At 51.6% G+C, this 27,133-nt stretch overlaps 2 protein-coding genes across 14 annotated transcripts; one reads left to right on the forward strand and one right to left on the reverse strand.

Moving 5' to 3' along the window:
- Positions 1–325: 325 nt before the first annotated feature.
- Positions 326–25,412, forward strand: LOC107307001 (NAD-dependent malic enzyme, mitochondrial). Of its 13 annotated transcripts, none has more exons than XM_085535293.1 (14): positions 326–445; positions 1,599–1,760; positions 3,109–3,212; positions 4,232–4,341; positions 5,093–5,190; positions 6,431–6,544; positions 7,664–7,778; positions 8,827–8,969; positions 10,022–10,124; positions 11,752–11,822; positions 12,414–12,512; positions 21,430–21,655; positions 22,286–24,004; positions 24,290–25,412. In XM_085535293.1, exons 1-12 carry the CDS (start codon positions 326–328, stop codon positions 21,577–21,579), a joined length of 1,389 nt encoding a protein of 462 aa, XP_085391419.1. In that variant the 3' UTR covers positions 21,580–21,655; positions 22,286–24,004; positions 24,290–25,412. The 13 variants fall into 13 exon arrangements, with proteins under 13 accessions (XP_085391419.1, XP_085391418.1, XP_085391420.1 ...); XM_085535292.1 differs by having other exon boundaries at positions 22,286–23,574; positions 23,606–25,412; XM_085535294.1 differs by having other exon boundaries at positions 22,286–23,553; positions 23,606–25,412.
- On the reverse strand, positions 5,153–26,035 carry LOC146751191 (uncharacterized). Its single transcript, XM_085535304.1, has 2 exons — positions 25,700–26,035; positions 5,153–6,273 (listed from the first exon to the last, which is right to left on the reverse strand). Exon 2 carries the CDS (start codon positions 5,876–5,878, stop codon positions 5,153–5,155), a length of 726 nt encoding a protein of 241 aa, XP_085391430.1. The 5' UTR covers positions 5,879–6,273; positions 25,700–26,035.
- Between the last annotated feature and the right edge of the window lie 1,098 nt (positions 26,036–27,133).

The following is a 27,133-nucleotide window of genomic DNA, read 5'->3' on the forward strand; positions in this document are numbered from 1 at the left end:
AATACCATTAGTGGCCACTAGGTGGCGCTACATAATGGAATCCAATGGGAGTCTATGGGGCTCCATTGAATCCTATGGAGCTCTATGGGATCCTATGGGGTCTTATAGGGTTTTTATGGGGTTTAATGGGGTCTTATAGGGTCCTATGGGGTCTTATGGGGTCTATGGGGTTCTATGGGGCTCTATGGGGTCTTATTAGGGTCCTATGGGGTTCTATGGGGTCCTATTGTGGTCTATGGGGCTCTGTGGGGGTGTCTATGGGGTGTATGGGGTCCTATGGGGTCTTATGGGGTCCTATAGGGTCCTATGGGGTCTATGGGGTCCTATGGGGTCTTATGGGGTCTTATGGGGCCCTATTGTTTCCTATAGGGGCCTGTTCATTTCCATCTCGGATCGGGGTCACATCAGATCCATCGTGGACAACTGGCCCGAGAACGACGTCAAGGTGACCCCATAAACCCCATAGAACCCCATAGAGACCCCATAAGACCCTATAAGACCCTATAGAACCCCATAGGACCCCATAAGACCCTATAGAACCCCATAAGACCCCATAGGACCCCATAAGACCCCATAGACCCCCATAGAGACCCATAGAGCCCTATAGAACTCCATAAGACCCTATAGGATTCTATTGGACCCCATAGGACCCCATAGACCCCCATTAAACCCTATTAAACCCTATAAGACCCCATAAGACCCCATAGAACCCCATAAGACCCCATAGAGACCCTATAAAACCCCATAAGACCCCATAGAACCCCATTAAACCCTATAAGACCCTATAAAACCCCATAAGACCCCATAGGATCCCATAGAGCCCCATAGACTCCCATTATAACCTGCTATAGCGCCACCTAGTGGCCGCTAATGGTATTGCAGCCCCCATAGGAATCAATAGGACCCTATAAGACCCCATAGAGACCCCATAAGGCTCTATAGGACCCTATAAGAACCCATAAGACCCCATAGAACCCCATAGGATCCTATTGACCCTATTAAACCCCATAAGTCCCTATAAGACCCCATAGGACCCCATAAGACCCCATTGACCCCATAAGACCCCATAAGACCCCATAGGACCCCATAGAACCCTATAGGATCCCATAGACCTTATAGGACCCCATAGACCCCATAGGACCCTATAGAACCCTATAGGACCCCACAGAACCCCATAGGACCCCATAGAACCCCATAAGACCCCATAGGATCCCATAGAGCTCCATAGGATCCAATGGAGCCCCATAGACTCCCATTGGATTCCATTATATAGCGCCCCCTAGTGGCCGCTAATGGTATTGCAGCCCCCATAGGAATCAATAGAGCCCCATAGGAATCAATGGCTCCCATAGACTCCCATTATAATCTGCTATAGCGCCACCTAGTGGCCGCTAATGGTATTGCAGCCCCCATAGGAATCAATAGGACCCTATAAGACCCCATAAGACCCTATAGGACTCTATAAGACCCCATAAGACCCCATAAGGCCCTATAAGGCTCTATAGGACCCTATAAGACCCTATAAGACCCCATAAGACCCCATAGGACCCCATAGGACCCCATAGGACCCCATTGACCCTATTAATCCCCTATTGCAGGCCGTGGTGGTGACAGACGGCGAGCGGATCCTGGGTTTGGGGGATTTGGGGGTTTATGGGATGGGGATCCCTGTAGGGAAACTGTGCCTCTATACGGCCTGCGCCGGGATCCAGCCCCATAAGTGCCTGCCCGTGTGCATCGATGTGGGGACGGATAATACGGTAAGACCCTATAAGACCCCATAGACCCCATAAGACCCCATAAGACCCTATAGGACCCCATAGAACCCCATAGGACCCTATAGGATCCCATAGAACCCAATAGGACCCCATAAGACCCTATAGACCCTATAGGACCCCATAGACCCCATAGAACCCTATAGGACACTATAGACCCCATAAGACCCTATACGATCCCATAAGACCCTATAGACCCTATAGAATCCCATAGACCCCGTAGAACCCCATAAGACCCTATAAGACCCGATAGACCCCATAAAACCCTATAGGACCCCATAAGACCCTATAGACCCTATAAGACCCTATAAGACCCTATAGACCCTATAAGACCCCATAGACCCCATAGAACCCAATAGGACCCTATAAGATCCCATAGACCCTATAAGACCCCATAAGACCCATAAGACCCCATAGAACCCCATAAGACCCCATAGAATCCTATAGGACCCTATAAGATCCCATACGACCCCATAAGACCCCATAGAATCCTATAGGACCCTATAAGACCCCGTAGAACCCATAGAACCCCATAAGATCCTATAGAACCCCATAGACCCCATAAGACCCCATAGAACCCTATATGACCCCATAAGACCCTATAAGACCCGTAGAACCACATAGACCCCCATAGGACCCTATAAGACCCTATAAGACCCCATAGACCCCATAAGACCCCATAGAGCCCCATAGACTCCCATTATAACCTGCTATAGCGCCACCTAGTGGCAGCTGATGGTATTGCAGCCCCCATAGGACCCCATAGAGCCCTATAAGACCCTATAGACCCCATAAGACCCCATAGAACCCCATAGAGACCCCATAGGACCCTATAAGACCCTATAAGACCCCATAGACCCCATAAGACCCCATAGGACTCTATAGGACCCCATAAGACCCCATAGACCCCATAGGACCCCATATAAACCCTATATCTCACCCCATAGACCCTATAGGACCCCATAAGACCCCATTAAACCCCATAGAGCCCCATAGACTCCCATTATAACCTGTTATAGCGCCACCTAGTGGCCACTAATGGTATTGCAGCCCCCATAGGACCCAATAGAGCCCTATAGGATCCCATAGAACCCTATAGGACCCCATAGACCCCATAGAGACCCCATAAGACCCTATAAAACCCCATAAGACCCCATAGACCCCATAGGACTCCATAGACCCCATAGAGACCCCATAGGACCCCATAAGACCCCATAGAGACCCCATAAGACCCCATAGAGACCCCATTAAACCCCATAGGACCCCATAGAAACCCCATAGAGCCCCATAGAGACCCCATAGGACCCTATAAACCCTATATCTCGCCCCATAGACCCTATTAAAGGACCCCTTCTATATGGGGCTGTACCAGCGTCGGGATCGAACGGCGGCCTACGACGAACTGATCGACGAGTTCATGGAGGCCATCACCGACAGGTAAAACCCCATAGAAACCCCATAGAAACCCCATAAAAACCCCATAAAATCCCATAAAAACCCTATAAGACCCTATAGGATCCCATAGGATTCAATGGAGCCCCATAGACTCCCATTGCATTCCATTATATAGCGCCACCTAGTGGCCACTAATGGTATTGCAGCCCCATAGGATATAATGGGACCCCATAGGAATCAATGGAGCCCTATAGGACCCCATAGACTCCCATTATAACCCTATAGGACCCTATAGGACCCCATAGACCCTATAGAGACCCCATAAGACCCCATAGAGACCCTATAGGACCCCATAGACCCCATAGGACCCCATAGACCCCCATAGAGACCCCATTAAACCCTATAGAGACCCCATAGATCCCCATAGGATCCCATAGGATCCCATAGAGACCCCATAGGACCCCATAAGACCCCATAAGACTCCATTAAATTCCATAGGATCCCATAGATCCCCCATGAAACCCCATAGGACACCCATAGAGACCCCATTAAACCCTATAGAGACCCCATAGAGCCCCATAGGATCCCATAGGATCCCATAAGACCCCATTAAACCCTATAGAGACCCCATAAAACCCCATAGGACCCCATAAGACCCTATAGGACCCCGTAGAACCCCATAGAGACCCCATAGGACCCCATAAGACCCTATAGGACCCCATAGGACCCAATAGGATCCCATAAAACCCCATCAAAACCCATAAAACCCCATAAAACCCCATAAAACCCCATAAAAACCCTATAAAAACCCCATAAAAACCCTATAAGACCCCATAGGATTCTATAGGATCCCATAGGATTCAATGGAGCCCCATAGGAATCAATGGCTCCCATAGACTCCCATTATAACCTGTTATAGTGCCACCTAGTGGCCGCTAATGGTATTGCAGCCCCCATAGACCCCAATAGAACCCTATAGGACCCCATAAGACCCTATAGGACCCCATAAAACCCCATAAAACCCCCCAGCCCCACATCTATGGGTCCTGCCCCATATCTAGGTACGGCCAGAACACCCTGATCCAATTCGAGGACTTTGGGAACCACAACGCCTTCCGCTTCCTAAGGAAATATAGGGAGAGATACTGCATCTTCAATGACGACATCCAAGGTGGGTCCTCCTGTGGGGCTGGGGTCCTCCAATGGGGCTCTATGGGTCTTCCTATGGGGTTTAATGGGGGTCAATGGGGTTCTATTGGGCTCTATGGGGCTCTATGGAGTCCTATGGGGTTCTATGGGGTCTATGGGGTCCTATGGGGGGCTGGGGTCCTTCAAGGTGGGGCTGGGGTCCTCCAGTGGGGCTGGGGTCCTCCAATGGGGCTCTATGGGTCTTCCTATGAGGGTTAATGGGGGTCAATGGGGTTCTATTGGGCTCTATGGGGCTCTATGGGGTCCTATGGGGTTCTATGGGGATCTATGGGGCTCTATGGGGTCCTATTGGGTTCTGTTGGGGTCTATGGGGTCCTATGGGGCCCTATGAGGGGTCTATGGGTCCATAGGCCCCCATAGACCCTCACAGAACCACATACAGCCCCATAGAACCCCATAGAGCCCCATAGACCCCCATAGAGCCCCATAGACTCCCATAGGACCCCATAGACCCCAATAGAACCCAATAGGACCCCATAGAGCCCCATAGACCCCAATAGACACCCCATAGAGCCCCCCATAGAGCCCCATAGAGCCTCATAGACCCCTATAGACCCCCATAGGACCCCATAGATCCTCCATAGACCCATATAGACCCCCATAGACACCCCATAGACCCTATATAACCCCATAGACCCCATAGGACCCCCTAGACCTCCAAGTTACCATAGAGTCCTGCGAGCGTCCGCCATCTTGGAACTCTATGATCCCAGGTACGGCGGCCGTGGCCTTGGCCGGTCTCTTGGCGGCCCAGAAGACGACGGGGAAACCCATCACGGACCATAGAGTTCTCTTCTTAGGGGCCGGAGAGGTAAGTCCTCCAACATGGCCGCCGGGTCCTCCAATATGGCCGCCGGTCCTCCAATATGGCTGCCGGTCCTACAATATGGCCGCCGGTAATCCAAGATGGCCGCCATGTCCTCCAATATGGCCGCCGGGGATCCAAGATGGCCGTCAGGGATCCAAGATGGCCGCCGGAGATCCAAGATGGCTGCCGGGGATCCAATATGGCCGCCAGGGATCCAAGATGGCTGCCGGGGATCCAATATGGCCGCCGGTCCTCCAACATGGTCTCCGGTCCTCCAATATGGCCGCCAGGGATCCAATATGGCTGCCGGGAATCCAACATGGCTGCCAGGAATCCAAGATGGCCGCCAGTGATCCAATATGGCCGCCATGGCATCCAAGATGGCCGCCAGGAATCCAAGATGGCCGCCGGTCCTCCAACATGGCCGCCGGTCCTCCAATATGGCCGCCGGGGATCCAAGATGGCTGCCAGGAATCCAAGATGGCGGCTCTTGGCATCCAATATGGCCATCATGGCATCCAAGATGGCTGCCAGGAATCCAAGATGGCCGCCAGGAATCCAAGATGGCTGCCAGGGATCCAATATGGCTGCCATGGCATCCAATATGGCCGCTGGGGTTCCAATATGGCTGCCGGGGATCCAAGATGGCCGCCAGGAATCCAAGATGGCCACCGGTCCTCCAGGGCACCATAGAGTCCTCCTAGAGGGGGCTAGAGTGTCTCTATGGGCCTCTATAGGCCTCCAAGATGGCCACCGGGAATCCAACATGGCTGCCAGTGATCCAAGATGGCCGCCGGGAATCCAAGATGGCCGCCGGTCCTCCAGGGCACCATAGAGTCCTCTTGGAGGGGGACAGAATGTCTCAATGGGGGTCTATAGGCCTCCAAGATGGCCGCCGGGGATCCAAGATGGCCGCCGGGGATCCAAGATGGCTGCCGGGGATCCAAGATGGCCGCCGGTCCTCCAGGGCACCATAGAGTCCTCCTAGAGGGGGATAGAGTGTCTCTATAGGCCTTTATAGGCCTCAAAGATGGCTGCCGGGAATCCAAGATGGCCACCGGTCCTCCAGGGCACCATAGAGTCCTCCTAGAGGGGGATAAAGTGTCTCTATTAGAATCCAAGATGGCCGCCGGGCAACCAAGATGGCCGCCGGGGATCCAAGATGGCCGCCGGGGATCCAAGATGGCCGCCGGTCCTCCAGGGCACCATAGAGTTGGTGCTAGAGTGTCTCTCTCTCTTCTAGGCCGCTCTAGGCATCGCCAACCTGATAGTGATGGCCATGGAGGAGAATGGGATGACCATAGAGACGGCCAGGAAGAGGATCTGGATGTACGACAAGCACGGCCTGGTCTTCCAGGTCAGTCCTCCAGTGGGGCTGGGGGCCTCCTATGGGGCTCTATGGGGTTCTATGGGGTCCTATTGGGCTCTATGGGGCTCTATGGGGTCTTATTGGGTTCTATGTGGCTCTATGGGGCTCCAATGGGGGTCAATGGGGTTCTATGGGGCTCTATAGGGTTCTATGGGGCTCTATGCGGGTCTATTGGGGTCTATGGGGTCCTATTGGGCTCTATGGGGCTTTATGGGGTCGTATTGGGTTCTATGGGGCTCTATGGGGCACTATGGGGTCCTATTGGGTTCTATGGGGCTCTATGGGGGTCTATGGGGCTCTATGGGGGTCTATGGGGTCCTATGGGGCTCTATGGGGTCCTATTGGACTCTATGGGGCACTATGGGGCTCTATGGGGTCCTATTGGGCTCTATGGGGGTCTATGGGGTTCTATGGGGCTCTATGGGGTCCTATTGGGTTCTATTGGGGTCTATGGTGTTCTATTGGGTACTATGGGGCTCTATGGGGTTCTATGGGGCTCCTATGGGGCTCTATGGGGTTCTATGGGGTCCTATTGGGGTCTATTGGGGTCTATGGGGTCCTATGGGGGTCTATGGGGCTTTATGGGGGTCTATGGGGTTCTATTGGGTCCTATGGGGCTCTATGGGGTTCTATGGGATCCTATTGGGTTCTATGGGGTCCTATGGGGGTCTATGGGGTCCTATTGGGGTCTATGGGGCTCTATGGGGTCCTATGGGGCTCTATGGGGGTCTATGGGGTCCTATGGGGCTCTATGGGGTCCTATTGGGGTCTATGGGGTTCTGTGGGGTCCTATGGGGTTCTATTGGGTTCTATTGGGGTCTATGGGGTCCTATTGGGCTCTATGGGGCTCTATGGGGTCTTATTGGGTTCTATGGGGCTCTATGGGGTTCTATGGGGTCCTATTGGGTTCTATTGGGGTCTATGGGGCTCTATGGGGCCTCCAATGACCATAGAGTCCTCCCAACAACCATAGAGTCCTCCAACAACCATAGAGTCCTCATCCAGGCCTCAAGTCCTCCACTAGGCCTCGAGTCCTCCAACCAGGCCTCAAGTCCTCCAAGCAGGCCTCGAGTCCTCCCGGCTACCATAGAGTCTCCCCGTTTGCAGGGTAGAGAGGCCCAAGTGGACATCAACCAAGAGCCCTTCGCCCACCAGGCCCCGGCCTCCATCCCCCAGAGCTTCGAAGAGGCCGTCGCCATGTTGAAGCCGACGGCCATTATAGGTCAGTGGGGCTGGGCTGGTTATGGGGCTGGTTATGGGGCTGGAGGATCCTATAGGGCCTATGAGGCCTAGTTAGGCTCTATGAGGCCTAGCTGGGGCCTAGTTAGGGCCTATGAGGCCTAGTGAGGCCTAGTTGGGGCCTATGGGGCCTAGTTGAGGCCTATGAGGCCTAGTTGGGGCCTAGTTGGGGCCTAGTGAGGCCTGTGAGGCCTAGTTGAGGCCTATGAGGCCTAGTTGGGGCCTATGAGGCCTAGTTGAGGCCTAGTTAGGCATTATGAGGTTATAGGCCTGGCTATGGGGCTGGTTATGGGGCTGGTTATGGGGCTGGGGGTCTTTATTAGGGTCCTATAGGGCTCTATGGGGCTTAGTTGGGGCCTAGTTGAGGCCTATGAGGCCTAGTTGGGGCCTATGAGGCCTAGTTGGGGCCTAGTTGGGGCCTAGTGAGGCCTGTGAGGCCTAGTTGAGGCCTATGGGGCCTAGTTGGGGCCTAGTTAGGCATTATGAGGTTATGGGGCTGGCTATGGGGCTGGTTATGGGGCTGGTTATGGGGCTGGGGGTCTTTATTAGGGTCCTATAGGGCTCTATGGGGCCTAGTTAAGGCCTATGGGGCCTAGTTGAGGCCTATGGGGCCTAGTTGGGGCCTATGGGGCCTAGTTGGAGCCTAGTTAGGGCCTATGAGACCTAGTTGGGGTCTATGGGGCCTAGTTAGGTCTTATGAGGTTATGGGGCTGGCTATGGGGCTGGTTATGGGGCTGGGGGTCTTTATTAGGGTCCTATAGGGCTCTATGGGGCCTAGTTGGGGCCTAATTAGGGCCTATAGGACTCTATGGGGCCTAGTTAGGCCCTATGAGGCCTAGTTGGGGCCTATGAGGCCTAGTTGAGGCCTATGGGGCCTAGTTGAGGCCTAGTTGAGGCCTAGTTAGGCCTATGAAGCCTAACTAGGCCCTATGCCTCCTTTCCTCCTCCCCCATTGGCTAACGAACCCTCCTTCCTCCTCCCCCATTGGCTGCCCGTCCTCCTTCCTCCCCTCTCATTGGTGGATCCTCCAGGCGTGGCGGGAGCCGGCCGTCTCTTCAACCAATCGGTGCTGCGCAAGATGGCCGCCATCAACGAGCGACCAATCATCTTCGCCCTCAGCAACCCCACAGCCAAGGCCGAGTGTACGGCCCAGGAGGCCTACACTATAACTGAGGTATATAGGGGACCCTATAAGGACCCTATAGGCCCTATAGGGGGCCCTATAGGGGGCCCTATAGACCCTATAGGGGTCCTATAGACCCTATAGGGTCCCTATGTGGCCCTATAGACCCTATAGGGTCTCTATATGGCCCTATATCCCCTATATCCCCTATAGGATCCCTATACGGCCCTATAGACCCTATAGGATCCCCTATATCCCCTATAGACCCTATAGGATCCCATATATCCCCTATAGGATCCCATATATCCCCTATAGGACCCCTATACCGCCCTATAGACCCTATAGGGTCCCATATATGGCCCTATAGACCCTATACGACCCTATATCCCCTATAGGATCCCCTATATCCCTTATAGGGTCCCATACATGGCCCTATAGACCCTATACGACCCTATAGACCCTATAGGATCCCATATGTCCCCTATAGGACCCCTATATCCCCTATATCCCCTATAGGATCCCATATATCCCCTATAGACCCTATAGGATCCCCTATATCCCCTATACGGCCCTATAGACCCCATAGGATCCCCTATATCCCCTATAGGACCCCCATACGGCCCTATATCCCCTATAGGGTCTCATATATGGCCCTATAGACCCTATACGACCATATATCCCTTATAGGATCCCCTATATCCCCTATAGGATCCCCTATATCCCCTATAGAACCCCTATACGGCCCTATAGACCCTATAGGACCCCCATACGACCCTACAGACCCTATAGGATCCCATATATGGCCCTATATCCCCTATATCCCCTATAGAATCCCATATATCCCCTATAGGATCTCCTATATCCGCTATAGACCCTATAGAACCCCCATACGGCCCTATAGACCCCATAGGATCCCCTATATCCCCTATAGGATCCCATATACGACCCTATAGGACCCCTATATCCCCTATAGAACCCCTATACGGCCCTATAGACCCTATAGAACCCCCATACGGCCCTATAGACCCTATAGGACCCCCATACGACCCCATAGACCCTATACGACCCTATAGACCCTATAGGATCCCCTATATCCCTTATAGGGTCGCTGCCTGTTCGCCAGCGGGAGCCCGTTCGATCCCGTGACCCTAAAAGACGGTCGGACCTATAGGGCCGGGCAAGGGAACAACGCCTATATCTTCCCAGGTAACCCTATAGGGCCCTATAGGGTCTTATGGGGTCTTATGGGGTCTTATGGGGTCTTATGGGGTCTAATAGGATCCCATGGGGTCCTATGAAGTCCTATGGGGTCTTATGGGATCTATGGGGTCCTATGGCGTCTTATGGGGTCTTACGGGGTCTCTATGGGGTCCTATGGGGTCTCTATGGGGTCTTATGGGATCCTATGGGGTCTTATCGGGTCTTATAGGGTCTCTATGGCGTCTTATGGGGTTTAATGGGGTTTTATGGGGTCTTATGGGGTCCTATAGGGTCTCTATAGGGTCTTATGGGGTCTTATGGGGTCTTATGGGATCCTATGGGGTCCTATGATGTCCTATGGGGTCTTATGGAATCTATGGGGTCTTATGGGGTCCTACGGGGTCTTATGGGATCTATGGGCTCTTATGGGGTCTATTGGGGTCTCTATGGGGTCTTATGGGGTTTTATGGGGTCCTATGGGGTTCTATGGGGTCTTATGGGGTCTCTATGGGGTTCTATGGGGTCCTATGGGGTTTAATGGGGTTGTATGGGGTCTCTATGGGGTCTTATGGGGTCCTATGGGGTCTCTATGGGGTCTATGGGGTCTCTATGGGGTTCTATGCGGTCTATGGGGTCTATGGGGTCTTATGGGGTCCTATGGGGTCTTATGGGGTCTTATGGGGTCTATGGGGTCCTCTGATGTCCTATGGGATCCTATAGGGTCCTATGGGGGTCTATGGGGTCTCTATGGGGTTCTATGGCGTCCTATGGGGTCTTATGGGGTTTAATGGGGTTTAATGGGGTCTTATGGGGTTCTATGGGGTCTCTATGGGGTTTAATGGGGTCTTATGGGGTCTTATGGGGTCTCTATAGGGTCCTATGGCGTCTTATGGGGTCTCTATGGGTCTTATGGGGTCTTATGGGGTTCTATGGAATCAATAGGGCCCTATAGGGTTTTATGGGGTCTCTATGGGGTCTCTATGGGGTCTTATGGGGTCCTATGAAGTCCTATGGGGTCTTACTGGGTCTTATGGGGTCTCTATGGGGTCTATGGGGTCTTATGGGGTCGCTATGGGGTCTTATGGGGTCTCTATGGGGTCTTATGGGGTCTCTATGGGGTCTTATGGGGTCCTATGGGGTCTTATGGGGTCTCTATGGGGTTTAATGGGGTCCTATGGGGTCTTATGGGGTTCTATGGGATCCTATGGGGTCTTATGGGATCTTACGGCGTCTCTATGGGGTCTTATGGGGTCCTATGGGGTCTTATGGGGTCCTATGGGGTCTTATGGGGTCTCTATGGGGTTTTATGGGGTCTTATGGGGTCTTATGGGGTCCTATGGGGTCTTATAGGGTCTTATGGGGTCTTATGGGGTTCTATGGCATCTATGGGGTCTTATGGGGTCTATGGGGTCCTATGATGTCCTATGGGATCCTATGGGGTCTCTATGGGATCCTATAGGGTCTTATAGGGTCTCTATGGGGTCTTATGGGGTCCTATGGGGTCTTATGGGGTCTATGGGGTCTTATGGGGTTCTATGGGGTCCTATGGGGTCTTATGGGATCCTATAGGGTCCTATGGGGTCCTATGGGGCTCTATGGGGTTCTATGGGGTCTCTATGGGGTCCCGTTATAGGGGTGGCGCTGGCCGTCATCTTGAGCAGCGTCAGACACATCAGCGACCGGGTCTTCCTTGAGGCCGCCAAGGTGAGATCTATGGGGCTCTATGGGGTCCTATGGGTCTCTATGGGGTGTCTATGGGGTCTATGGGGCTCTATGGGGTTCTATGGGGCTCTATGGGGTGTCTATGGGGTCTATGGGGCTCTATGGGATCCTATGGGGTTCTATGGGGTTCTATGGGGTCCTATGGGGTCTCTATGGGGTCTATGGGGCTCTATGGGGCGCTATGGGGTCCTATGGGGTCCTATAGGGATCTATCCGTCTCTATGCTTCCCTATGGGTCTCTATGGGGTGTCTATGGGATCCTATGGGGTCTATGGGGTCTATGGGGTCTTACGGGGTGTCTATGGGGTGTCTATGGGGTCTATGGGGTGTCTATGGGGTCCTATGGGGCGCTATGGGATCCTATGGGGTTTAATGGGGTCTTATGGGGTCCTATGGGGTCTATGGGGTCTCTATGGGGTCTATGGGGTCCTATGGAGTCCTATGGGGGTCTATGGGGTTTTATGGGGTCCTATGGGGTTTCTATGGGGTCTATGGGGTTTCTATGGGGCTCTATGGGGTCCTATGGGTTCCTATGGGGTCTCTATGGGGTTTAATGGCGCTCTCACCCCATAGGCTCTGTCGGATCAGCTCAGCCAATCGGATTTGGAGCAGGGCCGCCTCTATCCGCCATTGGCCAACATCCGCGAGGTCTCCATCTCCATCGCCGTCAAGGTGCGACCCAATAGAAACCCCATAGACCCCTATAGAACCCTATAGAACCATATAGGATCCTATATAACCCTATAGACCCTATAGAACCCCATTGGACCCTATAGACCCTATAGAACCCTATAGAACCCTATAGAGCCCCATTGGGCCCTATAGAACCCTATATAACCCTGTAGGCCCTATAGAAACCCCATTGGACCCTATAGACCCTATAGAACCCCAGTGACCCCTATAGAACCCTATAGAACCCCATTGGATCCTATAGAACCCTATTAAGTCCTATAGACCCCTATAGACCCCTATATAATCCTATAGACCCTATAGAACCCTATAGACCCTATAGGATTCCATAGAACCCTATATAACCCTATAGAACCCCATTGGGCCCTATAGACCCTATAGAACCCTGTAGGCCCTATAGAACCCCATTGGGCCCTATAGAACCCCAGTGACCCCTATAGAACCCTATAGAACCCCATTGGATCCTATAGAACCCTATTAAGTCCTATAGACCCCCATTGACCCCTATGTAACTCTATAGACCCCTATAGACCCCTATGTAATCCTATAGACCCCCATTGGGCCCTATAGAACCCAATAGGATCCTATAGAACCCTATAGAACCCCATTGGACTCTATAGAACCCTGTAGGCCCTATAGAACCCTATAGACCCTATAGAACCCCATTGGGCCCTATAGAACCCTATAGACCCTATAGAACCCTATAGGATCCTATAGAACCCCACTGGACCCTATAGACACTAATAGACCCTATAGAACCCTATAGAACCCTATAGGATCCTATATAACCCTATAGACCCCTATATAACCCTATAGATCCTATAGAACTCTATAGACCCCTATATAATCCTATAGACCCCTATATAACCCTATGGACCCTATAGAACCCCATTGGACCCTATAGAACCCTATTGAGCCCTATAGAACCCTATAGAACCTATAGAACCCCATTGGACCCTATAGACCCTATAGAACCCTATAGACCCAATAGAACCCTATAGAACCCTATAGAACCTATAGAAACCCATTGGGCCCTATATAACCCTATTGGGTCCTATAGACCCTATAGACCCTATAGAACCCTATAGACCCCATAAAACCCTATAGAACCCTATAGAACCCTATAGGATCCTATATAACCCTATAAACCCTATAGAACCCTATAGAACCCCATTGGATCCTATAGAACCCTATTGAGCCCTATAGAACCCTATAGACCCTATAGACCCCATAGACCCCCATTGATCCCTATGTAACCCTATATAACCCTATAGACCCCCATTGGGCCCTATAGAACCCTATAGACCCTATATAACCCTATAGACCCCATAAAACCCTATAGACCCCTATAGACCCCTATATAACCCTATAGACCCCTATGTAATCCTATAGACCCCCATTGACCCCCATAGAACCCTATAGACCCTATATAACCTCAAAGACCCCATAGGCCCCCATATCCCCCCACAGAAACCCTATAGACCCCCATATACCCCATATAACCCTATACGACCCCATATAACCCCATATAACCCTATACGACCCCATATCCCCCCTATACCTTCCTATATCCCCCCATATACCCCCATATAACCCCATATACCCCCCATATAACCCTATTATCCCCTATAAAACCCCATAATCCTATAAATCCCCTATAAAACCCCATATAACCCTATAAATCCCCTATCCATCCCCCTATATCCTCCCATAGACCCCATATAACCCCATGGAAACCCAATATACTCCCTATATAACCCCATATCCCCCCATAGAACCCCATAGAAACCCCATAGGACCCCATAAGACCCCATAGAGCCCCATAGGATCCCATAGACTCCCATTATAACCTGCTATAGCGCCCCCTAGTGGCCGCTAATGGTATTGCAGCCCCCATAGGAATCAATAGGACCCTATAAGACACCATAAGACCCCATAAGACCCTATAGAAACCCCATAGAACCCCATAGAACCCCATAAGACCCCATAGGACCCCATAAGACCCCATAGAAACCCTATTGACCCTATAAATCCCCTATATAGGTAATGGAGTTCCTATACGCCCACAAGATGGCCTTCCATTACCCCGAACCCATAGACCCCATAGAACCCCATATAACCCCATAGGACCCCATAGAACCCCATATAACCCCATAGAACCCTATAGGACCCCATAGACCCGATAGGACCCCATAAGACCCCATAGGATCCCATAGAGCCCCATAGACTCCCATTATAACCTGCTATAGCGCCACCTAGTGGCCGCTAATGGTATTGCAGCCCCCATAGGACCCCATAGGACCCTATAAAACCCCATAAGACCCCATAGAACTCCATAGAACCCCATAGGACCCCATAGAGACCCCATAAGACCCTATAGACCCCATAAAAACCCCATATAACCCTATAAATCCCCTATATAGGTAATGGAGTTCCTATACGCCCACAAGATGGCCTTCCATTACCCCATATACCCCATAGACCCCATAGAACCCCATAGGACCCCATAAGACCCCATAGAACCCCATAGGACCCCATAAGACCCCATAAGACCCTATAGGACCCCATAGAACCCCATAAGACCCCATAGAACCCCATAAGACCCCATAGACTCCCATTATAACCCTATAGGATCCCATAGGACCCCATAAGACCCCATAGAACCACATAGGACCCCATAGAGCCCCATAGACCCTATAGACACCCCATAAGACCCTATAGAAACCCCATAGAACCCCATAGAACCCCCATAAGACCCCATAAAACCCCATAAAACCCTATAGGACCCCATAGAACCCCATAAGACCCCATAAAACCCCATAAGACCCTATAGGACCCCATAGAACCCCATAGGACCCCATAGGACCCCATAGGGCCCCATAAGACCCTATAGGATCCTATAGGACCCCATAGAGCCTCATAAGACCCCATAAGACCCCATAAGACCCCATAGGATCCCATAGACCCCATAAGACCCTATAGGACCCCATAAGACCCTATAAGACCCCAAAGACCCTATAAGACCCTATAGGACCCCATATATCCCCCCATATCTCCCCATAGACACACCATAGAACCCCATAGGACCCTATAGGATCCCATAGACCCCATATAACCCCATAGAAACCCCATATCCCCCCATATAACCCCATAGAAACCCCATATACACCCCATATAACCCCATAGCCCCCTATCTAACCCCATAGACCCCATATAACCACATAGAAACCTCATATTCCCCCATATACCCCCCATATAACCCCATATACCCCCCATAGAAACCCTATATAACCCTATGTACCCCTATATCCCCCATATAACCCCATATAGCCCCTATCTAACCCCATAGAAACCCTATAACCCCATAGAAACCCCATATCCCCTATATCTCCTAATAGACCCCATATACCTCCCATATAACCCCATATAACCCCCATATAACCCCATAGATCCCATATAACCCCATATACCCCATAAGAACCCTATAGAAACCCTATTAATCCTATAGACCCTATAAATCCCCTATAAATCCCCTATCTAGGTAATGGAGTTCCTGTACGCCCACAAGATGGCCTTCCATTACCCCGAACCCATACACCCCCATAGAACCCCATATAACCCCATAAGACCCCATAGAACCCCATAAGACCCCATAGAACCCCATAAGACCCCATAGGACCCCATAGGACCCCATAAGACCCCATAGAGCCCCATAAGACCCCATAGGACCCCATAAGACCCCATTAAACCTCATAGGATCCAATGGAGCCCCATAGACTCCCCTTGGATTCCATTATATAGCGCCCCCTAGTGGCCGCTAATGGTATTGCAGCCCCCATAGGAATCAATAGAGCCCCCATAAGACCCCATAAGACCCTATAGGACCCCATAGAAACCCATAGCCACCCCATAGAGCCCCATAACCACCCCATAGGACCCCATAGGACCCCATAGGACCCTATATAACCCCATATAATCCTATTGACCCTATATAGGTGATGGAGTTCCTATACGCCCACAAGATGGCCTTCCATTACCCCGAACCCATAGACCCCATAGAACCCCATATAACCCCATAGAACCCCATAGGACCCCATAAGACCCTATAAGACCCCATAGGACCCCATAAGATCCCATAGAGCCCCATAGACTCCCATTATAACCTGTTATAGCGCCACCTAGTGGCCGCTAATGGTATTGCAGCCCCCATAGGACCCAATAGAGCCCTATAGAACCCCATAAGACCCCATAAGACCCCATAGAGACCCCATAGAGCCCCATAGGACCCCATAAGACCCTATAGACCCTATAAATCCCCTATAAATCCCCTATATAGGTAATGGAGTTCCTGTACGCCCACAAGATGGCCTTCCATTACCCCATATATCCCCCTATACCACCCCATAGACCCCATAGAGCCCCATAGAAACCCCATAGGACCCCATAAGACCTTATAGAAACCACATAAGACCCTATAGGACCCCATAAGACCCCATAGGACCCCATAGAACCCCATAAGACCCCATAGGATCCCATAGACTCCCATTATAATCTGCTATAGCGCCACCTAGTGGCCACTAATGGTATTGCAGCCCCCATAGGAATCAATGGCTCCCATAGACTCCCATTATAGCGCCCCCTAGTGGCCACTAATGGTATTGCAGCCCCCATAGGAATGAATAGGACCCTATAAGACCCCATAAGACCCCATAGAAACCCTATAGACCCTATAAATCCCCTCCAAATCCCCTATATAGGTAATGGAGTTCCTATACGCCCACAAGATGGCCTTCCATTACCCCGAACCCATAGACCCCATATAACCCCATAGAAACCCCATAGAACCCCATAGGACCCTATAGGACCCCATAAGACCCCATAGAACCCCATAGGACCCCATAAGACCCCATAGAACCCCATATAACCCCATAAGACCCCATAGGATCCCATAGAGCCCCATAGACTCCCATTATAATCTGCTATAGCGCCCCCTAGTGGCCGCTAATGGTATTGCAGCCCCCATAGAACCCCATAGGACCCCATAAGACCCTATAGAAACCCCATAGGACCCCATAGGACCCTATAGAACCCCATAAGACCCCATAAGACCCCATAGAAACCCTATAGACCCTATAAATTCCCTATAAATCCCCTATCTAGGTAATGGAGTTCCTATACGCCCACAAGATGGCCTTCCATTACCCCGAACCCATAGACACCCATAAGACCCCATAAGACCCCATAAGACCTCATAGAGCCCCATAGGATCCCATAGAACCCCATAGAACCCCATAAGACCCCATAGACTCCCATTATAACCCTATAGGATCCCATAGGACCCCGTAAGACCCCATAGAACCACATAGGACCCCATAGAGCCCCATAGACCCTATAGACACCCCATAGACCCCCATAGAACCCCATAAGACCCTATAGGACCCCATAAGACCCCATAGACCCCATAGACTCCCATTATAACCCTATAGGACCCCATAGAACCCCATAAGACCCCATATGACCCCATAAGACCCTATAGGACCGCATAAGACCCCATAGGACCCTATAGGATCACATAAGACCCCATAGACACCCCATAAGACCCTATAGAACCCCATTAAACCCTATAGGATCCCATAAGACCCCATAGGACCCTATAGGATCATATAAGACCCCATAAGACCCCATAAGACCCTATAGGACCTCATAGACCCCATAGAGGCCCATAGAAACCCCATAAGACCCTATAGGATCCCATAGACCCCATATAACCCTATAGAAACCCCACACGCCCCTATAGGATCCCGTAGGACCACATAAGACCCCATAGAACCCCATAGAACCCCATAGACTCCCATTATAACCCTATAGGACCCCATAGACCCTATAAGACCCTATAGGATCCCATATAACCCTATATAACCCCATATAATCCTATTGACCCTATATAGGTAATGGAGTTCCTATACGCCCACAAGATGGCCTTCCATTACCCCGAACCCATAGACCCCATATAACCCCATAGAAACCCCATAGAAACCCCATAGGACCCCATTAGACCCTATAGGACCCCATAAGACCCCATAAGACCCCATAGGACCCCATAGAGCCCCATAGACTCCCATTATAATCTGCTATAGCGCCACCTAGTGGCAGCTGAGGGTATTGCAGCCCCCATAGGAATCAATGGCTCCCATAGACTCCCATTATAGCGCCCCCTAGTGGTCGTTAATGGTACTGCAGCCCCCATAGGAATCAATAGGACCCTATAAGACCCCATAAGACCCCATAGAAACCCTATAGACCCTATAAATCCCCTATAAATCCCCTATAAATCCCCTATCTAGGTAATGGAGTTCCTATACGCCCACAAGATGGCCTTCCATTACCCCATATACCCCATAGACCCCCATAGAAACCCCATAGGACCCCATATAACCCCATTAAACCCCATAAGACCCCATAGGACCCCATAGAACCCCACAGACCCCATTAAATTCTATAGGACGCCATAAGACCCCATAAGACCCTATAGGATCCCATAGAGCCCCATAGACTCCCATTATAATCTGCTCTAGCGCCCCCTAGTGGCCGCTAATGGTATTGCAGCCCCCATAGGAATCAATGGCTCCCATAGGAATCAATGGCTCCCATAGGAATCAATGGCTCCCATAGACTCCCATTATAGCGCCCCCTAGTGGCCACTAATGGTATTGCAGCCCCCATAGGAATCAATAGGACCCTATAAGACCCCATAAGACCCCATAAGACCCCATAGAGACCCCATAGACCCTATAAATCCCCTATAAATCCCCTATATAGGTAATGGAGTTCCTATACGCCCACAAGATGGCCTTCCATTACCCCATATACCCCATATACCCCATAGAAACCCCATAAGACCCCATAGACCCCATATAACCCCATAAGACCCTATAAGACCCCATAGACTCCCATTATAACCCTATAGGATCCCATAGAACCCCATAAGACCCCATAGACTCCCATTATAACCCTATAGGATCCCATAGGACCCCATAGAGCCCCATAGGACCCCATAAGACCCCATAGGAACCCATAGACCCCATATATCCCCCCATAGAACCCCATAGAACCCCATAGGACCCCATAGGACCCCATAAGATCCCATAAGACCCCATAGGATCCAATAGAGCCCCATAGACTCCCATTATAATCTGCTATAGCGCCACCTAGTGGCCGCTAATGGTATTGCAGCCCCCATAGGAATGAATAGGACCCTATAAGACCCTATAAGACCCCATAAGACCCCATAAGACCCAATAGGACCCCATAAGACCCCATAGAAACCCTATTGACCCTATAAATCCCCTATGTAGGTACTGGAGTTCCTATACGCCCACAAGATGGCCTTCCATTACCCCATAGGACCCCATAGACCCCCATAAGACCCCATAAGACCCCATAGACCCCCATAGAACCCCATAAGACCCTATAGGAATCTATAGGATCCCATAGACCCCATAGAGCCCCATAAAACCCCATAAACCCCATAGGACCCCATAAGACCCCATAGGACCCCATAGAGCCCCATAGACACCCATTATAACCTGCTATAGCGCCACCTAGTGGCCGCTAATGGTATTGCAGCCCCCATAGGAATCAATGGCTCCCATAGACTCCCATTATAGCGCCCCCTAGTGGCCACTAATGGTATTGCAGCCCCCATAGGACCCCATAGAGACCCCATAGGACCCCATAGAACCCCATAGAACCCCATAAGACCCTATAGGATCCCATAAGACCCCATAGAACCCTATAAGACCCCATAAGACCCCATAAAAACCCCATATGACCCTATAAATCCCCTATCTAGGTAATGGAGTTCCTCTACGCCCACAAGATGGCCTTCCATTACCCCGAACCCATAGACACCATAGAACCCCATAAGACCCCATAAGACCCCATAGACCCCCATAGAACCCCAAAAGACCCCATAGGATCCCATAGGACCCCATAAGACCCCATAGAACCCCATAAGACCCTATAGGACCCCATAAGACCCCATATAGCCCCATAGGATCCCATAGAGCCCCATAGACTCCAATTATAACCTGCTATAGCGCCCCCTAGTGGCCGCTAATGGTATTGCAGCCCCCATAGGACCCAATAGAGCCCCATAGGAATCAATGGCTCCCATAGACTCCCATTATAGCGCCCCCTAGTGGCAGTTAATGGTATTGCAGCCCCCATAGGAATGAATAGGACCCTATAAGACCCCATAAGACCCTATAAGACCCCATAAGACCCCATAAAAACCCTATAAATCCCCTATAAATCCCCTATAAATCCCCTATGTAGGTAATGGAGTTCCTATACGCCCACAAGATGGCCTTCCATTACCCCATATACCCCCATATAACCCCATAGAACCCCATAGACCCCATAGGACCCCATAGGACCCCATAAGACCCCATAAGACCCCATAAGACACCATAGGAGCCCATAAGACCCCATAAGACCCCATAACACCCCATAGACCTCATAGACTCCCATTATAACCCTATAGGATCCCATAGGACCCCATAAGACCCCATAGGAATCTATAGGACCCCATAAGACCCCATAGAACCCCATAAGACCCTATAGGACCCCATAAGACCCTATAAGACCCCATAGGATCCCATAGAGCTCCATAGGATCCAATGGAGCCCCATAGACTCCCATTGGATTCCATTATATCAATGGAATCAATGGCTCCCATAGGAATCAATGGCTCCCATAGACTCCCATTATAATCTGCTATAGCGCCCCCTAGTGGCCACTAATGGTATTGCAGCCCCCATAGGAATCAATAGGACCCTATAAGACCCTATAAGACCCCATAAAAACCCTATAAATCCCCTATAAATCCCCTATGTAGGTAATGGAGTTCCTCTACGCCCACAAGATGGCCTTCCATTACCCCGAACCCATAGACAAGGAATCCTATGTGAGATCCAAGGTGTGGAGCAGCCAATACGAGTCCTTCATCCCCGACGTCTACGATTGGCCGAGCCCAAAACCCCATTAACGGCCCTATAGAATCTATAGGGTCAATACCCGCTTATAGGGTCGGGCCTGGTTATAGGGTCGGGTTATAGGGTCTGGTTATAGGGTCGGGTTATAGGGTCGGGTTATAGGGTCGGGTTATAGGGTCGGGTCTGGTTATAGGGTCGGGTTATAGGGTCTGGTTATAGGGTCAATACCCGCTTATAGGGTCGGGTCTGGTTATAGGGTCTGGTTATAGGGTCGGGTTATAGGGTCGGGTCTGGTTATAGGGTCTGGTTATAGGGTCTGGTTATAGGGTCGGGTTATAGGGTCGGGTTATAGGGTCGGGTCTGGTTATAGGGTCGGGTCGGGTTATAGGGTCGGGTTATAGGGTCGGGTCTGGTTATAGGGTCTGGTTATAGGGTCGGGTCTGGTTATAGGGTCTGGTTATAGGGTCTGGTTATAGGGTCGGGTTATAGGGTCTGGTTATAGGGTCTGGTTATAGGGTCGGGTTATAGGGTCTGGTTATAGGGTCTGGTTATAGGGTCGGGTCTGGTTATAGGGTCAATGCTGGTTATAGGGTCGGGTCGGGTTATAGGGTCGGGTCTGGTTATAGGGTCGGGTTATAGGGTCGGGTTATGGGGTCGGGTTATAGGGTCTGGTTATAGGGTCGGGTTATAGGGTCGGGTCTGGTTATAGGGTCTGGTTATAGGGTCGGGTTATAGGGTCGGGTCTGGTTATAGGGTCAGGTTATAGGGTCGGGTCTGGTTATAGGGTCGGGTTATAGGGTCGGGTTATAGGGTCGGGTTATAGGGTCGGGTTATAGGGTCGGGTTATAGGGTCGGGTCTGGTTATAGGGTCGGGTTATAGGGTCGGGTTATAGGGTCTGGTTATAGGGTCTGGTTATAGGGTCGGGTTATAGGGTCGGGTTATAGGGTCGGGTTATAGGGTCGGGTTATAGGGTCGGGTTATAGGGTCGGGTCTGGTTATAGGGTCTGGTTATAGGGTCTGGTTATAGGGTCGGGTTATAGGGTCAATAGGGTCAATACCCGCTTATAGGGTCGGGTCTGGTTATAGGGTCGGGTTATAGGGTCGGGTTATAGGGTCAATAGGGTCAATACCCGCTTATAGGGTCGGGTCTGGTTATAGGGTCTGGTTATAGGGTCAATAGGGTCAATACCCGCTTATAGGGTCGGGTCTGGTTATAGGGTCGGGTTATAGGGTCGGGTTATAGGGTCTGGTTATAGGGTCTGGTTATAGGGTCGGGTTATAGGGTCTGGTTATAGGGTCGGGTTATAGGGTCAATAGGGTCAATACCCGCTTATAGGGTCGGGTCTGGTTATAGGGTCGGGTTATAGGGTCGGGTTATAGGGTCAATAGGGTCAATACCCGCTTATAGGGTCGGGTCTGGTTATAGGGTCTGGTTATAGGGTCGGGTTATAGGGTCAATAGGGTCAATACCCGCTTATAGGGTCGGGTCTGGTTATAGGGTCGGGTTATAGGGTCAATAGGGTCAATAGGGTCAATACCCGCTTATAGGGTCGGGTCTGGTTATAGGGTCGGGTTATAGGGTCGGGTTATAGGGTCTGGTTATAGGGTCTGGTTATAGGGTCGGGTTATAGGGTCGGGTTATAGGGTCTGGTTATAGGGTCTGGTTATAGGGTCTGGTTATAGGGTCGGGTTATAGGGTCTGGTTATAGGGTCGGGTTATAGGGTCGGGTTATAGGGTCGGGTCTGGTTATAGGGTCGGGTTATAGGGTCGGGTCTGGTTATAGGGTCGGGTTATAGGGTCTGGTTATAGGGTCTGGTTATAGGGTCTGGTTATAGGGTCTGGTTATAGGGTCGGGTTATGGGGTCGGGTCTGGTTATAGGGTCGGGTCTGGTTATAGGGTCGGGTTATAGGGTCTGGTTATAGGGTCGGGTTATAGGGTCGGGTTATAGGGTCGGGTTATAGGGTCGGGTTATAGGGTCTGGTTATAGGGTCGGGTCTGGTTATAGGGTCTGGTTATAGGGTCTGGTTATAGGGTCTGGTTATAGGGTCGGGTTATAGGGTCGGGTTATAGGGTCAGGTCTGGTTATAGGGTCGGGTTATAGGGTCTGGTTATAGGGTCGGGTTATAGGGTCGGGTTATAGGGTCTGGTTATAGGGTCTGGTTATAGGGTCGGGTTATAGGGTCGGGTTATAGGGTCGGGTCTGGTTATAGGGTCGGGTTATAGGGTCGGGTTATAGGGTCGGGTCTGGTTATAGGGTCTGGTTATAGGGTCGGGTTATAGGGTCGGGTTATAGGGTCTGGTTATAGGGTCGGGTTATAGGGTCTGGTTATAGGGTCGGGTCTGGTTATAGGGTCGGGTTATAGGGTCGGGTCTGGTTATAGGGTCGGGTCTGGTTATAGGGCCGGGTCTGGTTATAGGGTCGGGTCTGGTTATAGGGTCTGGTTATAGGGTCTGGTTATAGGGTCTGGTTATAGGGTCGGGTTATAGGGTCGGGTCTGGTTATAGGGTCTGGTTATAGGGTCGGGTTATAGGGTCGGGTTATAGGGTCGGGTTATAGGGTCAGGTTATAGGGTCGGGTTATAGGGTCGGGTTATAGGGTCGGGTTATAGGGTCGGGTTATAGGGTCGGGTTATAGGGTCGGGTCTGGTTATAGGGTCGGGTTATAGGGTCAGGTCTGGTTATAGGGTCTGGTTATAGGGTCGGGTTATAGGGTCGGGTTATAGGGTCGGGTCTGGTTATAGGGTCGGGTTATAGGGTCAGGTCTGGTTATAGGGTCTGGTTATAGGGTCTGGTTATAGGGTCAGGTTATAGGGTCGGGTTATAGGGTCTGGTTATAGGGTCGGGTTATAGGGTCTGGTTATAGGGTCGGGTTATAGGGTCGGGTTATAGGGTCTGGTTATAGGGTCGGGTTATAGGGTCGGGTTATAGGGTCGGGTTATAGGGTCGGGTCTGGTTATAGGGTCGGGTTATAGGGTCGGGTTATAGGGTCTGGTTATAGGGTCGGGTTATAGGGTCGGGTTATAGGGTCGGGTCGGGTTATAGGGTCGGGTCTGGTTATAGGGTCTGGTTATAGGGTCGGGTTATAGGGTCGGGCCTAGTTATAGGGTCAGGCCTGGTTTGGGGCCTACTTCCGGGTTTTTAGGCCTCACTTCCGGTTTTAGGCCTCACTTCCTGTTTTAGGCCTCACTTCCTGTTTTAGGCCTCACTTCCGGTTTTAGGCCTCACTTCCTGTTTTAGGCCTCACTTCCGGGTTTTTAGGCCTCACTTCCTGTTTTAGGCCTCACTTCCGGGTTTTTAGGCCTCACTTCCTGTTTTAGGCCCCACATCCGGTTTTCCCCACTTCCGGTTGTCCCCACTTCCTGTTTCCCCCCACATCCGGGTTTTTTTGCCCTACTTCCGGGTTTTTGGCCCTATTTCCGGGTTTTTTGGCCCACTTCCGGGTTTTTCTCCTACTTCCGGGTATTTACACTCCACTTCCGGGTTTATTACCCCACTTCCGGGTTTTTTGCCACTATTTCCGGTATTTCTGCCCCACTTCCGGGTTTCTCCCCCTACTTCCGGGTTTAATTGCACTACTTCCGGCTTCTTTGGGCCTACTTCCGGCTTTAAACCCCCCCACTTCCGGGTTTCACTCCACTTCCGGTTCCTCTAGCAACACTCCGTCCTCACTTCCGGGTTTTAACCCCACTTCCGGTTCGATTTGCACTACTTCCGCCCTTCCTCAACCACTTCCGGGTTCTCAACCCCACTTCCGGTCAGTTTGACCTTACTTCCGGGTTTATACCCCACTTCCGGTCTTATTAACCCCCCTTTTAATTCCCGTGCGGGCGGCGACGACAACCAAAAAAATAAACCAATAAAAAAAAAATAACGAAAAAAAAAACCCGCCCGCCCGACTCGTTTTTTTCACCCCGAACCACATTGACGCCCCAAATCCCCGGATGTTCCCCCAACCCGGAAGTGACAGCAACAAAATGGCGGCGCCGCGAAGACCCGGATGTTCCCTCAACCCGGAAGTGACAAGAAACAAAATGGCGGCGCCGCGAAGAGCCGCATGTCGCGCATGCGCACTAGTTATTTCGCATTATTCCGTCGTTTTAAGGCCTAGAAACACCGGACAAAGCCCGTCCGCCATCTTGGCCCTTCCCGGTTGATGACGTCACGTCTTACCGTGTCTCCGCGACGCCTCAAGACCCGGATGTAGCTTAGGCCGCTCCCCGTTGTGCGCACGCAACATGGAGGCGGCTCTTAAGGCCGCGCCGCGAGTGCCCGGATGTTGCGCATGCGCACATCCAAACCCGGAAGTGCCTCCCAGATACCCGGATGTAACTCAAACCCGGAAGTCCCTCCAGATGCCCGGATGTACTGCGGGTTCCCAACCCGGAAGTCCCCGGATGTAACTCAAACCCGGAAGTCCCTCAAACCCAGAAGTCCCTTGTAAGTCCCCGGATGTAACTCAAACCCGGAAGTCCCTGCAAGTCCCCGGATGTACTGCGGGTTCCCAAACCCGGAAGTCCCCTCTAAGTCCCCGTATGTCACTCAAACCCGGAAGTCCCTCCAAGTACCCGGATGTCCCTCAAACCCGGAAGTCCCTCCAAGTCCCCGGATGTACTGCGGGTTCCCAACCCGGAAGTCCCCGGATGTAACTCAAACCCGGAAGTCCCTCCAAGTCCCCGTATGTCACTCAAACCCGGAAGTCCCTCCCAGATCCCCGGATGTACTGCGGGTTCCCAAACCCGGAAGTCCCCTCTAAGTACCCGTATGTAACTCATGCTGACTCCCAAACCCGGAAGTCCCTCTTAAGTCCCCGGATGTCCCTCAAACCCGGAAGTCCCTCCAAGTCCCCGGATGTACTGCGGGTTCCCAACCCGGAAGTCCCCGGATGTAACTCAAACCCGGAAGTCCCTCAAACCCAGAAGTCCCTTGTAAGTCCCCGGATGTACTGCGGGTTCCCAAACCCGGAAGTCCCCTCTAAGTCCCCGTATGTAACTCAAACCCGGAAGTCCCTCTAAGTCCCCGGATGTAACTCAAACCCGGAAGTCCCTTGTAAGTCCCCGTATGTAACTCAAACCCGGAAGTCCCTCCAAGTCCCCGGATGTAACTCAAACCCGGAAGTCCCTCCCAGATCCCCGGATGTTCTGCGGGTTCCCAACCCGGAAGTCCCCGGATGTAACTCAAACCCGGAAGTCCCTCCAAGTCCCCGGATGTACTGCGGGTTCCCAACCCGGAAGTCCCCGGATGTAACTCAAACCCGGAAGTCCCTCCCAGATCCCCGGATGTACTGCGGGTTCCCAACCCGGAAGTCCCCGGATGTAACTCAAACCCGGAAGTCCCTCAAACCCAGAAGTCCCTTGTAAGTCCCCGTATGTAACTCAAACCCGGAAGTCCCTCCCAGATCCCCGGATGTACTGCGGGTTCCCAAACCCGGAAGTCCCCTCTAAGTCCCCGTATGTAATTCAAACCCGGAAGTCCCTCCAAGTCCCCGGATGTACTGCGGGTTCCCAACCCGAAAGCCCCCTCTAAGTACCCGTATGTAACTCAAACCCGGAAGTCCCTCTAAGTCCCCGTATGTAACTCAAACCCGAAAGCCCCCTCTAAGTACCC

Source organism: Coturnix japonica, unplaced genomic scaffold (assembly GCF_054131305.1).
Source record: "Coturnix japonica strain WE unplaced genomic scaffold, WE-NBRP24 Scf115, whole genome shotgun sequence".
NCBI classification, from domain to species: Eukaryota; Metazoa; Chordata; class Aves; order Galliformes; family Phasianidae; genus Coturnix; species Coturnix japonica.

What these genes read in the sequence shown, in the direction of transcription:
- LOC107307001 (XM_085535291.1), top strand. Translation starts at nt 326, where the DNA reads ATGGGGTCTTATGGGGTCTTATGGGGCCCTATTGTTTCCTATAGGGGC. An exon ending in ATGTGGGGACGGATAATACG is followed by an intron (nt 1,761 to 3,108) that starts GTAAGACCCTAT and finishes CTCGCCCCATAG; the next exon opens with ACCCTATTAAAGGACCCCTT. An exon ending in CCATCTCCATCGCCGTCAAG is followed by an intron (nt 12,513 to 21,429) that starts GTGCGACCCAAT and finishes TCCCCTATGTAG; the next exon opens with GTAATGGAGTTCCTCTACGC.
- LOC146751191 (XM_085535304.1), bottom strand. Translation starts at nt 5,878, where the DNA reads ATGGTGCCCTGGAGGACCGGTGGCCATCTTGGATTCCTGGCGGCCATC.